The 14,754-nt window shown below is 39.1% G+C and overlaps 1 protein-coding gene across 4 annotated transcripts in view; it reads right to left on the bottom strand.

Moving 5' to 3' along the window:
* The window catches only part of fnbp1l (formin binding protein 1-like), a 67,567-nt gene that overhangs the window by 22,309 nt on the left and 30,504 nt on the right, over nt 1–14,754 (bottom strand). For all 4 annotated transcript variants that reach the window (XM_022197929.2, XM_051947451.1, XM_022197927.2 and 1 more), the window contains exons 2-4: nt 5,218–5,333; nt 2,271–2,321; nt 1,268–1,415 (exon numbers count right to left, since the gene is read on the bottom strand). In XM_022197929.2, the coding sequence (XP_022053621.2) occupies nt 1,268–1,415; nt 2,271–2,321; nt 5,218–5,333 (315 nt within the window). The remainder of the gene's footprint in view (nt 1–1,267; nt 1,416–2,270; nt 2,322–5,217; nt 5,334–14,754) is intronic.

The following is a 14,754-nucleotide window of genomic DNA, read 5'->3' as shown; positions in this document are numbered from 1 at the left end:
TTCATACAATATATTTCTGTTGAAGAGCCTTTCCTGATTTCATTTCACTTTCCTTACTTTATGTGTCTGTCTATTTCAGATTTTATCACTTACTATCTTCCAAATTTTTTGTTATTTTGCAATTCTGGAATTGGCTTTATCTTTTATCTGGTGAAACTGATTTGCTTCCCCGTTTGAACACTTTGTAGAATGAGTTTTTATAAGTGCCGTACAGAAAAGACCTTTAGGGTTTTATCATTTTATGATCAAGAATGAACCTCCACATATTATTTAAGCTAACAAAAGAATCCTAAGTAAACAGATCCATCTCAAGTACAACTGACCACGTGACAGGTATGAACAAAACAATACTGATAAGTTATTTTACTGTGGGTAAAATGCTAGCTCTGGTCCTACACAGAGATACGAAACGCTGACACAGTAATGATTACATTATTACATCACATTACAAATGCACTCTCCTATCACTGTCAGGCAGAAAAGTGCTAATTCTAGTCTTTCAACAAAAAAATACAAACAAAGAATGATTTTCATTACAGTGTTACAAAATCAATATCTCAGAAATGAACAAGTTAGATAACTTCAGACTGAGCCTGTTTGTCAGTGAAAGTGAAAGTTGCTTTAGAGCACAAAACATGAAGAGGGCGCTGTTCTTCCAAAACCAATTAGACTTTCAGGTTATCCCATCAGCAGATGGTGGAAGAGTAAAGGACAGATGGTTAACGTCACATCCAACATAGTTATCCTCTTGAGTAAAGGCAAACAGAAAACAAACGCATGTGAGGTGAATCAGAGGATACAGAGGGTAAACGTAACATCCGTTTTATGACACATTTTTTTGGTGTGCCATGTTCAAAGATCACTTTGCAATGGCATCGCACCAGCTGCAACACCTGTCACCTGTAATCTTCTGTTATTGTAAATAATTATTACATGATTAAATGAGTGCTTAGTACTAATGGGGTCAGATCATATCTGTCTTCGAACTCAGTCTTCATTTTATTGTCATCTATAAACCTGTAGGACTGTGCTATTCACATTTGCAAAGCAATGACTTGAATCTGTCCAAACCTATTCTGTGGCAGTTCCTCCTACAGTAGATGTTACCATTATAGCATATTGCCATAATTACACACAAACATTCATAGATTTATAAAATTAAACCAATACCTGTTTCCTTGTCACTGCTAGCATTAATAAACGCACCGAAAATCACTGAAAACAAATTGTATGTGTTTTATTCAATAGAACATGTTGCTGTACTCACATGTTTCCTCTCAGCTTTAAGGTCTTGGCTGTACCTCATCAGCTCTCCATAAACCCTATGAGCCATCTCCTCTGCCACCACCTCCCTCTGACCAGCATAGTCATTGAGTTCATTCAGTATAGAGTAGAAGGACAGACATGATGTGAACCTGCAAAATGGACACATGAATTAACACGATTAAGGCTAAACAGGACACGCTTTGTCTTCAGTCACTTGCTAGATGCATTCTCAGTGACGCAGTTCATGAAACAAAGGAGATCCACTGTAAAGCATAATGCTGAGAAAAGACTGTTGAGGATTTCAACATTTTGTTAGAAATTCCAGTGCAATGATTACTTTATCTTGTGTTCAGTCAGAGAGTAACCTTCATCAAGTACTTTCAGCTTTCCCTATTTCTAATGTGTCACAGCAGAACGTAATAAAACAGCGCTTTTCTGTTTACTGAATCAAAATCGGTACAAGTCATACGATTTCGCCTACATATTATACCAAGACTTCCAGTAAGTGGAACTTCCACAAAGTTTCAGCACAGAGAAGCTGTTTTTACATTGCTGTGCAAACTCAGACAAACTCCCACATTTTCAAAGTATTTTTTACTTTTTTTTGTAGTGGCAACACCTGGGGATACATGATTATCTTTTTATATAAATCTAATATCTTCTATTTAACTGTCTTCTTTCCTATGTCTGTTAACTAAAGCAAACCAAGGCACGCTTGTGTATGAAATGTGTTATATAATTTAATTCCTATCGATAAAGAAAAAAAAAAAACATTCCTTGATTTGCCCAGTCTCTTTCTCAGCGCTCTCGTGTCAAATGACTAATTTAACTGTTTGGTAAATCTACAGGTAAACACAATGTGTGAACAATATCAAATCCAGCATCTGGATCCTTCAAACAAACAGTTAAATATTATTTATAAAGGGCCATTTCTGACTTTGCAGACATCCAATAAAATCTTAGGGCACCACTCAAAATAACAGAAATCACTTGTGGTTACTCACCTTGGCTCCTCATCTTTAGGGCGTTTTGGACTGTATTTCTTCACCAAGTTCCTGATAGCAAAGAGACAGAGGCAGACATGGAGGTTAAGAAGCTGTAAGAGATTTTAAGCTTTTTGAGATGCCAGCAGTCAGGGACACAAACACACACAAAGACACAGACACACAAACCAGGGCTCCAGACAAACTTTTTCACTGGTAGCATCAGTGAGACCAACTTTCTCCACTTTCACCTTGTCACAGGCAAAACGCATCACTTGCCTCTGCTTAACGATAGATGCTACAATTTACCAGTGTTCCCTAAACGCCCCACATTGCAGTGGTCTGTTGGGGAGCAGGAAGCACTGGGAGGGACAGAAAGAGACTGAACAGACTGGTGAGGAGGGCCGGTTCTGTGCTGGACTGTTCCCTGGACTCCATAGAGGACTTGGGTGAGAGGAGGATGTTGGCAAAGCTCACATCCATCATGGACAACCCCTCCCACCCACTGCATGACACTGTGGAGTCTCAAAGTAGCAATTTCAGCAGTAGACTGAGACACCTATCCTACAAGACCTATCGCAAGTAATTCATTCCATCTGCCATAAGACTTTATAACACCAGCATTACTGGCTGATGTTTACACAAAAATGGACCGTCTCACACAATCCCTTACTACATAATATGCACAGTTCTCTCGTACTTCACATCATTCCATAAGCCACCTTTCCCATCCTACACTCCTGGATATATTGTGGTTGCTATTATGATTAACATTATATTGTTGTTTATTGTTCCTATTGTTGTATGATGTATGCTGCTGTAACATGGGAAATTTCCCCGGAAACGGGGAGTAATAAAGGATTATCTTATCTTATTGCCGGCTACGGTAGCTGCTGCTTGGAAGTTGTGGCGCTCAGACAGGTGTGACCAACAGTGACCTTGAAAAGAGTTAAACTACAACATTCTAATCTCAGATTTGTTTGGTATATAACTGAATAATTGCTTTTCTATGAGCCGAAAAAACAATGCATGTTGGTGCACTTGGCATTTCACGAGAAGACTGCATTTGTAAGTGTAAATACCACAGTACACCAAAATAAAGAACTACCTTCCACAGTGTGGTTAAAGCAATAGCTGCCTGTGCTGGCTAGAGTGACACCAATACAACTTAATGATCATCATGCACTTCCACAATGCGACCAGTTGAAATTTTAACTCGCCCACTCTCAACAAAAGGTCGCAAATGCAACCATTTTGGTCACAGAGTGAAGCCCTGTAGACACAAACACACACACACACATACACACATACAGACACACACACAGAAAGAGAACTTCAGTATATTATTAAAGACGATTCAAAGCTTTAAACATCAAAGTCTCTGCCTGTCCATTCCCTCAGGCTCTGACAATACAGACTCCAGTAAAGCACGGATTTAATTATTTAACATGAGCAGCATGAGAGAGAGGGAGTGTGTGTGTGTGTGTGTGTGTGTGTGTGTGTGTGTGTGTGTGTGTGTGTGTGTGTGTGTGTGTGTGTGTGTGTGTGTGTGTGTGTGTGTGTGTGTGTTGTCTTGTTATCGATTACAATATAGGTAGCATTTCTGTTTGATTTTTCCACAAACAGCTGTGCCTTTGATCATTTTTCAGACTTTAGAGCTGCGGCAGTGTGTGTGTGTGTACATGATGTGTATATTCATTTGAGTGTGTTATGTATTCAGAAGAGATTTCCCCCCCTTTGAAATCCCAATCAGTAACCACTGGGACTCTACTGGATTTCAATGAGATTCACAGCGCTTGGGATACACTGGAATAAACATCAAACAAACAAGCACATTATCAGTCACCTGACTCTTACTTCAGCATCTTCAAAGTGTTGCACTATAACAGATAATGCTGTTCAGGACTTTCTCCAGTGAAAATCAAGTGTCTAAAATTGTTAACATGTCCACATAGTGTTTTTTATATATATATATATGTTGGATGCATCATCAGCAAAATACCAGTAAACACCACAGCTGTATCTTGAAGCTACGGTCTCAAAAACAGAGATTCAGACTTCCAGGAATTCATACGTAACAAATCTAAGAAAACAACGTTGTCAGTTTACAGGGCGGGGCTTTCTGCATGGTGATTCCTCTTCTGAATGGGTTTTCAGGACAAACATGTATGGCTGAATTATTTCAATATTACAACTTGCCCTTGTGCGGTGTAACATACATTTTCAGTGTTAGTGTAGAGTTGTAGGTGAGTGGGTGTGCTTTACTTACTGCTGTGAGTTCCATCTAGTCCATTTTGGATATTAGAACAGGATATTAGACCCCATAGTGGCTTTAGAATAAAATCTTCTGGGCTCCACAAAATGCCTTTCCAATATTTTTCATACAACCTTCCAGAAGGTAAGCTACTCTCCAACACAGTGATCCTCTTTCTACCAGCTGGGTTCATGTTCATTCAAAGCAAGCTTATGAGGATAATTATTGATGGTGCTGCCAGGTGGAACAGTGAGAGGATAGCTAACTATGACTGGTTGGGGTCAGTGGTGTAGTCTGTCGCTTCTGTCAGTCAAGACGCATAAAGAATTTACGACTCTATGAACACCTAATCTTACACCTCAAAAGACAAATTATTGTGTAGCCTGATCCCAGCATGAGTCTGCTTTCCACTGACATTATCCACACTAGTGTACAACTAAATTACCAGAATTATTTAAGCAATATGTGATGTGATGCAGGCTGTAGCTGTATAAATATCTGATTGGGATTCAGTCTCACAAGACACTGAATGTAAAGAAGTCTGATCAGATTCAAGAAAGCTGCGCTATGACATCCTTGGCATCAGTGGGATTTATCTACTGTATGTAGGAGTGAGACTAAGACATAGAAATGAAGTAAAAATGTGTCTCTCACAGCTGTAATGTAAAATCTTTAATCGTTAAATCAGTGCAGTTATTGCATGCGTGTCTGTACCGTAGCTGCTTGGCGTAGTTTTGCTCTATGTCCAGCCTCTCCTTGACAAACTTTGCGTAGCGCTCCAGAAAGTCGATCCCCCACTGAGTGTGTTTGTCCAGATTATCAAACTGGTCCTGAGGATGAAAGAGAAAGAGGGCAGGGGAAGAAAGACAAGAGGAAACATATTTTAGATATTAAAAACAACATTTGTGAGGATTGAGTATATATAGTACAGTCAGCAGTCAGTCTGCCTCTGAACTTAGTCACACAGAAGAATACACATCCTCCAGTGACTCACTGGTGAGAACGACTAGTGTGTGCTGGAAAGAGTTTCACACATCATACTAGATGTATTATCATAAGTGTGGGAATTGAGTAATGCCAGTAAGTAAGACGTGCCAAAGGTTCGAGAAAAGCTATAAAGTGAACTGAAAATAAACATAATTTTCTCTCCACTCTGTTTTATTCTCCCCCATTCTTTCATCCTTCACTCGTTTCTTCATCAGGAGTCCAAAGAACAGCCAGGAATCAGTCAAATGCATCTCTTCATTTTCTTTCTACTAATTATGAATTCCATTTTTTCCCCATTCTTATTTGGCAGGAGCATCATGACAATTCAATGATTCAATTTAGGGCGATAACATGGCATCTCTATTCTGCTCGTGTCAGACTGTTTGTGTCTTCAGGATACACGGCGACAATGGCTCTGCTCAACTGGAATAACACAATTATTTACAGCCCTCTGAACACACACACACACACACAATAGCAACTGATTTGTTGTCAGATGTCTATTTGTACTGACAATATACACCCTCTCTCCACCCTCTTTCTACCATGTTCTCCCTCTGTGTGTGTGTGTGTGTGTGTGTGTGTGTGTGTGTGTGTGTGTGTGTGTGTGTGTGTGTGTGTGTGTGTGTGTGTGTGTGTGTGTGTGTGTGTGTTCTGTACAGAAACAGGAAGTTTTGGATTCAGTCAGATCTAATAATCATTATTTCATGTCATCTTACAGAATACTGCATATCTGCAATGAAGTCAACCATCTTTTAAGAAAACATTTCTCTTGTACAATGTGATTTATGCCATACAGCACTTAGTCTTTTAATCAACTAAAAAGCACTTCCAGGGGAAGTTGCCAGATTGTTGGACAGTGTGAAACTCATCTTGCCACTTGCACTTTGTTTGAAATAAATACTCTACTAAAGTGCATCATGTATTGTCTTTAAACCTTGCTCATTTCATGTTAGTACAAGTGCTTGTTGCTGAGAACATGTTTTTAAAAGTTTATAGAAACTACCATTACATAATATTTGCAAGTGTATTTTAGAATTGATTTTCCAGCAACACAGCACTGCTCCGTGGCAGTCAGGCATTGACATACATTCGCACCTGCCCAGCACAAGCACAGTCTGATCTGGTCGTTTAACTCTTTGTATCAGCGGAAGGGCAGGTGATGCGAATGTTGCTTCTTCACTCACATTTATTCAGCTGGATCGGAAGATTTTGCTGCTTTAGTCTGCATTCTGACATACATTCTGTAAACCCCTGCATTTTGTCACCTTGATAGTTTTGAACTACAGATGCTTTCAGTGAACTCAGAACAATATAAATGCAGTAATACTATGGAGTTAGAACAGTCTCATAATTCACAAATGCACACAGAAGAATTCACACATGTGAACTGGGGTTCACAAATGTAAACTGCAATCCACAAATAAATTAAGAAAGTTCACAAATGTATTTCTGCATTCACAAACTGCTTTTGTGTGTGAATCTTTTTTGAGACTGCTCTGCCGTCAGCTCGATCCACAAATGCATTTTTTTCAACACGGAAGTTTCTGTAGCCAATCAGATGTCTCCCTCCTTTCAGCCAATCACAAAAACTCACCCCACGTGGGGGTGGGTGTACTGTTCGGCCAATCATATGAACGCGTCCGCACAGCGTTATACTTCACCGTGTCATTGGGCTGAAGAGTGAAGCTGCCCGTCGGAGAGACCATGGCGTCTGATGGGGACAATAGACCCTTTATTTGTTTACAAACATTGTGACGTTTTTTGTGGCCGGGGCTTATGCTGGAGGCAAAAGCTGAGCGAGAAGTCAAGCGGGACTGGGAGTATATAGTTTGCGCTGGGAGTTTGCAGCGCAAACTCGAGCATTTTTAACCCGTTAAACTTCAGTGTACCGCCGGCGGTACACTTACTAATTTGCATAGGAATTTAAAGAATGTCCGAAGACTGCAAACGCGAATATATAAACATTATACGCCGATGGAAAGCTTAGATTCTCATGAATCCGCCGGTATAAATCACTTTCAGATGTGATTACCACAGCGGGTAATATAAACACATTTGTCCGACAAACAATGAATATTCATCCATCCTTTCTCTGTACACGGCTTCAACGTACACAGCGCGACTCACATTTCCGGGTTCATTATTACACACACAAAAAAAAGATTCCACAAAAAACGGCCATAATCCAACCTTGGACATCCAGATGACACAAGCCAGTAAACTATTTTGTCCAAAACATGTCTTGAAGTCGGTATATAATCCACGAATCGGTCGTTTTAAAGGAAATACACCTCGCGATGCGCGTCCAATATGCCCTGTATTTCTCGTCATATTTTTTTTATTTACAAATAGAATATTAGCGATTTTTTGTACTGAAAATGGCTGGAATTGACTGCAGCTGATCGTCTCTGGAGAGACAGCAGGTCCGATTTGTGGCACTGGCAGCGAGCAGTGACACTTTTTGTGGCACTGTTTAGGGAACATGCCACGGTTAATACCAGTACTTTTACCGCTGTTTAGGCGAGATGCCACGGTTAATGTCAGTATCAATGTCACATTGAGTCTAGTCTCAATGTGATAGAGACTAGGCTCTATCAACTTTTCTAAAATGTCGTCCTGCTGTGTTTTTGGATGCCAGAATAGGAGGAATTACATTGGCGAACGCAAATTAAAGTTTTATAGGATTCCACCGAACACTCGTGCTCAGAGGGAACGAAGACAGTTGTGGTTAAATGCACTGAGGCGAAAAGACTGGACAGAGACGATCAGCTGCAGTCAATTCCAGTCATTATCAGTACAAAAAATCGCTAATATTCTATTTGTAAATAAAAAATATTAAATTCAATTCAATTCAGTTCAGCTTTATTCCAGACACTGGGTCCAAATACACACACCATAAGGACACAACAAGACACACACAAAAAATACAATCAAAAACAATAACCCGTTAAATATGACGAGAAATACAGGGAATATTGGACGCGCATCGCGAGGTGCATTTCCTTGAAAATGACCGATTCGTGGATTATATACCGACTTCAAGACATGTTTTGGACAAAATAGTTTACTGGCTTGTGTCGTCTGGATGTCCAAGGTTAGATCATGGCCGTTTTTTGTGGAATATTTTCATCTGTGTGTAATAATGAACCCGGAAATGTGAGTCGCGCTGTGTACGTTGAAGCCGTGTACAGAGAAAGGATGGATGAATATTCATTGTTTGTCGGACAAATGTGTTTATATTACCCGCTGTGGTAATCACATCTGAAAGTGATTTATACCGGCGGATTCATGAGAATCTAAGCTTTCCATCGGCGTATAATGTTTATATATTCGCGTTTGCAGTCTTCGGACATTCTTTAAATTCCTATGCAAATTAGTAAGTGTACCGCCGGCGGTACACTGAAGTTTAACGGGTTAAAAATGCTCGAGTTTGCGCTGCAAACTCCCAGCGCAAACTATATACTCCCAGTCCCGCTTGACTTCTCGCTCAGCTTTTGCCTCCAGCATAAGCCCCGGCCACAAAAAACGTCACAATGTTTGTAAACAAATAAAGGGTCTATTGTCCCCATCAGACGCCATGGTCTCTCCGACGGGCAGCTTCACTCTTCAGCCCAATGACACGGTGAAGTATAACGCTGTGCGGACGCGTTCATATGATTGGCCGAACAGTACACCCACCCCCACGTGGGGTGAGTTTTTGTGATTGGCTGAAAGGAGGGAGACATCTGATTGGCTACAGAAACTTCCGTGTTGAAAAAAATGCATTTGTGGATCGAGCTGACGGCAGAGCAGTCTCAAAAAAGATTCACACACAAAAGCAGTTTGTGAATGCAGAAATACATTTGTGAACTTTCTTAATTTATTTGTGGATTGCAGTTTACATTTGTGAACCCCAGTTCACATGTGTGAATTCTTCTGTGTGCATTTGTGAATTATGAGACTGTTCTAACTCCATATAATACTAACTGTGCACACCCAAAATCATGAATCATGTTACACGAACCGAGGTCTGGACACAAGTAAATAAGGGTCGATAGGAGAAATACAAGACAGCTGACCTTGATTGCTATCATTTTCTTTAAACACAAAGACTCAGGACAAACAATACCAGCAAGAATGATTGTGTCTTTAAGCTCTCATCACCTTGATGTGTATAATAGGAATGCGAATAGAGATAGACAACTTGTTAGTAGAGGTAGTTAGAAGAGCAATTCTGGTGAAAATGATTTTCAGCCTGGCCCATAATCAGCAAGAGCTCTCACAGCGTATATATCAAGCCACTTTCTGGCACATAAACTATGTGACAGCAACAGCATTTCAGTTCTAAAACCACTTGTTACTCATCAGCCAACATATACACTGATATACGTGCAATAAACCAACCTTGCTGATTTATTAGTCCAGCTATAGTGCAAAACAGCTAACGGTTGAAAATGCTCCTGAAAACACTAACAGCAATGTTTGGATTCACTTAAAAAAATTTAAGCATTTTGACATATCTTACTGACATATTCTGTGGATAAACATCAATCAGAGTGTAATTATGAGGTCATTTTTACATTGCTCTAATTTCACCTAAAAAATAACTACTTTAAACAACATATTTGTTTGATTGATGTGAAAACTGTTAAATTACTATACAGCCATGGCCATAAGTTTGGACACAGCATGACTTACCATGTCTGTTTTGATGTCTATTACAGAACATAACTAATATTTTTTGACAGCACCAGTTTAATTAGTCAACAAATAAACAAGGGACATAATATTATCAATAAATTCCAACAATTGGAACAACTTTGTTCCCAAAACATAATATTAGAAGAAAATAACAAAAAAATGCAGTCCTTTCACAACCGAATTTGGTAAGAATAACAAAATGACACCAAACTCTTTTGATGTTTTTTTTAAATATGAAACTTAATTTAGTTCTCAGGAGTTGTGTACTGTATTGTAAGTGACAATATTGTGGTATTTTCTAAGATTCACAAGCATCATGATACTTGTGTCCAAACTTATGGCCATGGCTGTAGCTTTTGCATAACTATAAAGACATGGGTAGGGCAAAACACAACAAAAAAAATCTGATTACCATTTTAATATTTTCCTGTGTTGACCACTGTCCACTGAGGCCCTCTAGAAGGGTTTCCATAACGCTCGTGACTTGGGGTCAAATTTCCACTGTGAACTGTGGGACTGACTCAAAAACGGGAAACAAGTGGGCGCCTGCAGTCCAAAAGCAGCCATCAGTTAAAGAATATGCTCACAAATTACAACCAACAAGACAAACAAAAAGAACCCCAGCATGTTAAAACAGTGGCAGAAGGAAACATGGAGCTTCCATTAGTCTCTATAAGGCGTACTGTCAGTTTTCTTCACTGAGAAAGAAACAGCCAAATTTCAAGCACATTTTGTCATTCACACACAAAGACACAGCCAAAATGTGGAACAGCAAGAGACCGATCTGCAGGAAGTTACACAAAAGCATATTGGACTTTTGCATGTGTTTTTTTTTTTTCTAGGTCAATAATATCCTCTGCATCCTGCCTGTCTGGTAGCCTCTGGTGCATACTATCAGCTTCACTTTTGCCAGCCTGGCCTGCATACATGCCTATCCACCTCCTCTAAACAGCATGTCTGTCTGTGGTTGCGTCAGCCTGTGTACTGGTGTCTATGAATAAGTAATAGAGTATGAGCTCATCCTGTAGTTTGTGGCAAGCTGAGCTCAGACGGGCTCACTGGGGATATGACAGCATCTTTGGGCTCCTGGTCTCTCAGTTCACAGGGATGAAAACGATGACGACGGCTGATGAGTAGCTGACTGAAGCTGGGAGCTACAACAACCTGGTCTGCACTCACGCCCACACTGTAGCAGCACCTGCACAGTTACTAACAATTCTACAATTTCATTTAGCAGACGCTTTCATCCAAATCGACGTACAGCTGAGTGTAGATACAATACAACCAAGGATCTAGTCAGGAGAAAACAAGCCGGAAAAGAGCCATAAAACAAGTTCAGGTGTGATAACAGGACCGTGGTGCCTACAGGCAGCGCAGACGTAATAAAAAATTTTAATTTTTTTTGCTTGTTTATTGTTTTAAAGTCTGTCACGTGCAAAGGTGTTCAATGAAGAGCTGTGTTTTTAGTCTTTTCTTAAAAACTGAGGGAGACTCTGCAGTAGTTTGGCTAAATCTAACACTTTCTGTTGAGTATCAACAGTCCAGTATTTTATTTTGTGGTATTCAGTTGTCCTGACAGAGGATAAAATAACGAGACCAACAGTTACCACTCAGACAGTACCAGCCTTTAATTTCTATATGAACTAAGTAAATTATATATATATTTTTTAATTCTAACAAGACAAGATTTAAACTCTGGCTTTTTGCCCTACAGCACCCAATTAGACAACAAAAGAAACTTTATAGTTCACTGAGTACACTACGTACCCAAATATTACTTTTTTAAAGAAAAGAAAAACACTGCCATTAACAAATTTCTTATCAAAAAATGTAATAATAAATTCTACATCCACTCCACATGTTCACCTCTCGCTCCTGCATCTTTCTCTGGGAAAAGGGTGACATTTAACAAGACTGCCACAAAAATAACACACCTCCTATCAGCTGATCCTCGACAGCAACAAAAGGTGAACTACCAGCCATGTTGTCTGCAGCAGCAACACAACATCCTGTCACATAGTCGTCACATAATCACAGGAAAGGATGCCTCCACAAACACAATACTAACATTAGACCCGGCATCTCAGTGCTCTTGGGCAGTTGTACAATGTGTACTGAAGTAAGAAAAAACACTTGCACTGTACTTCAATAGTCAAATTTAGCAAAAGAATAAAATCAAAGACAATATGAACAAAATTAAATTCATTTCACTATTGAAATTCTACATTTTATTGTATTTAAGACTAACTAGAGCAAAGCTGTTTGAATAGCCTTCTATACACCATAATCAGCCATCTCTGATGACTCTGAAATGCTCATTTTGAACGCTAAAAAGTTTCTGTGTCAAAGTAAGAAAAGCAGAGGGGGAAATAAAATCAGTAATGTCTGAATTCCCTGTAGCTGCCTCGGTTTCAGGGTGCTCATATTGTTCACTGTCGCTCTGTAAAATGTCTTCTGTGGATCAGATCTTCGCAGACGCAGGAACATATGACCAAACGGGCTGAATTCAGCTCAGACCACATGTGAGGGTTGAAATTCAGGTCGACTGGTAAATCCAGAATATCTGCATCACTGCAGAAATCCATCAGTAAATGTCACACTTCATGTTACCCTCAGCATGAACACGACCCCCAGGCGCATGAACATGTTCAGCTGGAGTAGCTACTCTGTTGATAAGGAAGTTGCTTGTGGCTTCTGTGATTTGATGTGAGTAACTCACTACTGCACCTCTTGCTAATTTATTTACTTAGGCATGTTCACCGCTCTAATTACCCTGTATCTGCACACACTTAGGTACACTGGTAGTTAATCATTGTTAAACACAGTGGTGGTGTTGCCAGTGAGTGTATGGATTTGATTTCTGATGATTATTTTTAATATATATTTTTTAACTGATTAAGCAACTTTTTAAGGCACTTTTTCTCTGTAGTTTGCCCTTTTAGTTCACCTTCCTGAATTTCTATGCAATAAATGATTTCAATGTTGCGAATTGCTTCTCTCTTTCCCAACAGCGGTAGGTCTTAGCACAAGCCCTTTTCAGACATGGAGTCCATAACATTGCTGGCTTCGATCTGTTGAAATGACGTTACTCTCTCATTTAGACAGAAGTCACTGTAATGTTAATGCTCACAAGTGACTGGCATGATTCAAAACATACATTAGTGCTCTAATAAACAAAAGACTAAATCTAAATAGGAGCTTCAAATTCCCCAGTTTCAGTTTCAATTATCAAACTGTCCAAATAACCAAGTCTAGATTATCAATAATTTGCTAATTATTGAACATTCCGTCCAGGTGGGATGATAATCTAATTAAATAAAAATATCCAGACAGAGGAAAAACACTACATGCATTACTTGTGAGTCTTTTTAATTTGAGCTGTTTTCATCACAGTAAAGCTTTAGTTTATAGATATTTCAGTTTGTAATATATTTGGAATTGTAGAGCAAAGTGAATGAGAAATATATACACATTATATGTGGAATGCTTTTGGATCAATATTTTTGCTTAAATGTACAAAAGCCCCCCCCCAGATCACTTCACACAACCCCAAACACATCGCTGCTGCCTGTCTATGCACTAATGTGACAACATTTAAGTCACATTTGTGGTGCACTGAAAACAATACAGAAATGTTACTAAGTCCAAGTAAGATTGTCATCACAATTTGTGCAGCAAAGTGAGCAGGGTGCTCATTCAAACAAGATGCTGAAACATTCAGATGGCATCAGACTAATGGAAACGAGTGCATGTCTGAAAGAGGCTATAGTTAATCAAGTCCCACAAGTCTCCACTCTGATATTTAAGTTACTGTATCTGTGCAATAAAGTACAAAAATGCCAAAGACATTTCAGAGGTTATTTAGTGAGAATACTTGTCTGTCTATAAAACGCTGGTGGGATTTGGAATGTTTTTTTTGTCTGATGAAGGTCTAGCACCAAAATGTTGCACCAATAAAGGTATCTCTGCAAGTTAGAAGTTGTGCACCACTTATTTTATAACAGTAACAGAAAATTCTTATTAAAAAATAATTGTAGAGTTTCAGAACAGTTTACGTTATACATTTATGTAACAGTAGAACAGCAGACAATGCATCATTATTTGACTGTGTAGAAATACTTAATTATCAATATCAGCCTCTAAGCGAGGCAGCTTTTCAACATTATGGCCCTCGCCTGTGGAACAGCCTGCCAGAGGACCTGAGGGCTGTAGAGAACGTAGAGACTTTTAAACGCAGGCTCAAGACTCACCTTTTTAAACTGGCTTTTACATAATGCTTTTATTTTATCTTAATGCCTTGATTTATACTGTTTATTCCCTGGTTTTGCTTTTATTTATACATTTATTTTATTATATTGTATACAATATTATTATTTCACTATTTTAGTATTTATTTTACCATTTATTTCACTATTTATTTACTATTTTACTATTCTTTATCTTTTAGTAGCTATTTTATTCTTCAATTTTTAGTTTTACCTGTTATTTTTAACACGTCTATTTTAGATTCCAGTGTTTCCTCGGTGGGGAGCCGTCTGCATCTGGGGCTTTGGCAGGGCCTAGGCCTAATGGCCCTGGAGC

This window comes from Acanthochromis polyacanthus, chromosome 4, assembly GCF_021347895.1.
Source record: "Acanthochromis polyacanthus isolate Apoly-LR-REF ecotype Palm Island chromosome 4, KAUST_Apoly_ChrSc, whole genome shotgun sequence".
Taxonomy (NCBI): Eukaryota; Metazoa; Chordata; class Actinopteri; family Pomacentridae; genus Acanthochromis; species Acanthochromis polyacanthus.
This window is presented reverse-complemented; position numbering and strand designations above follow the sequence as displayed.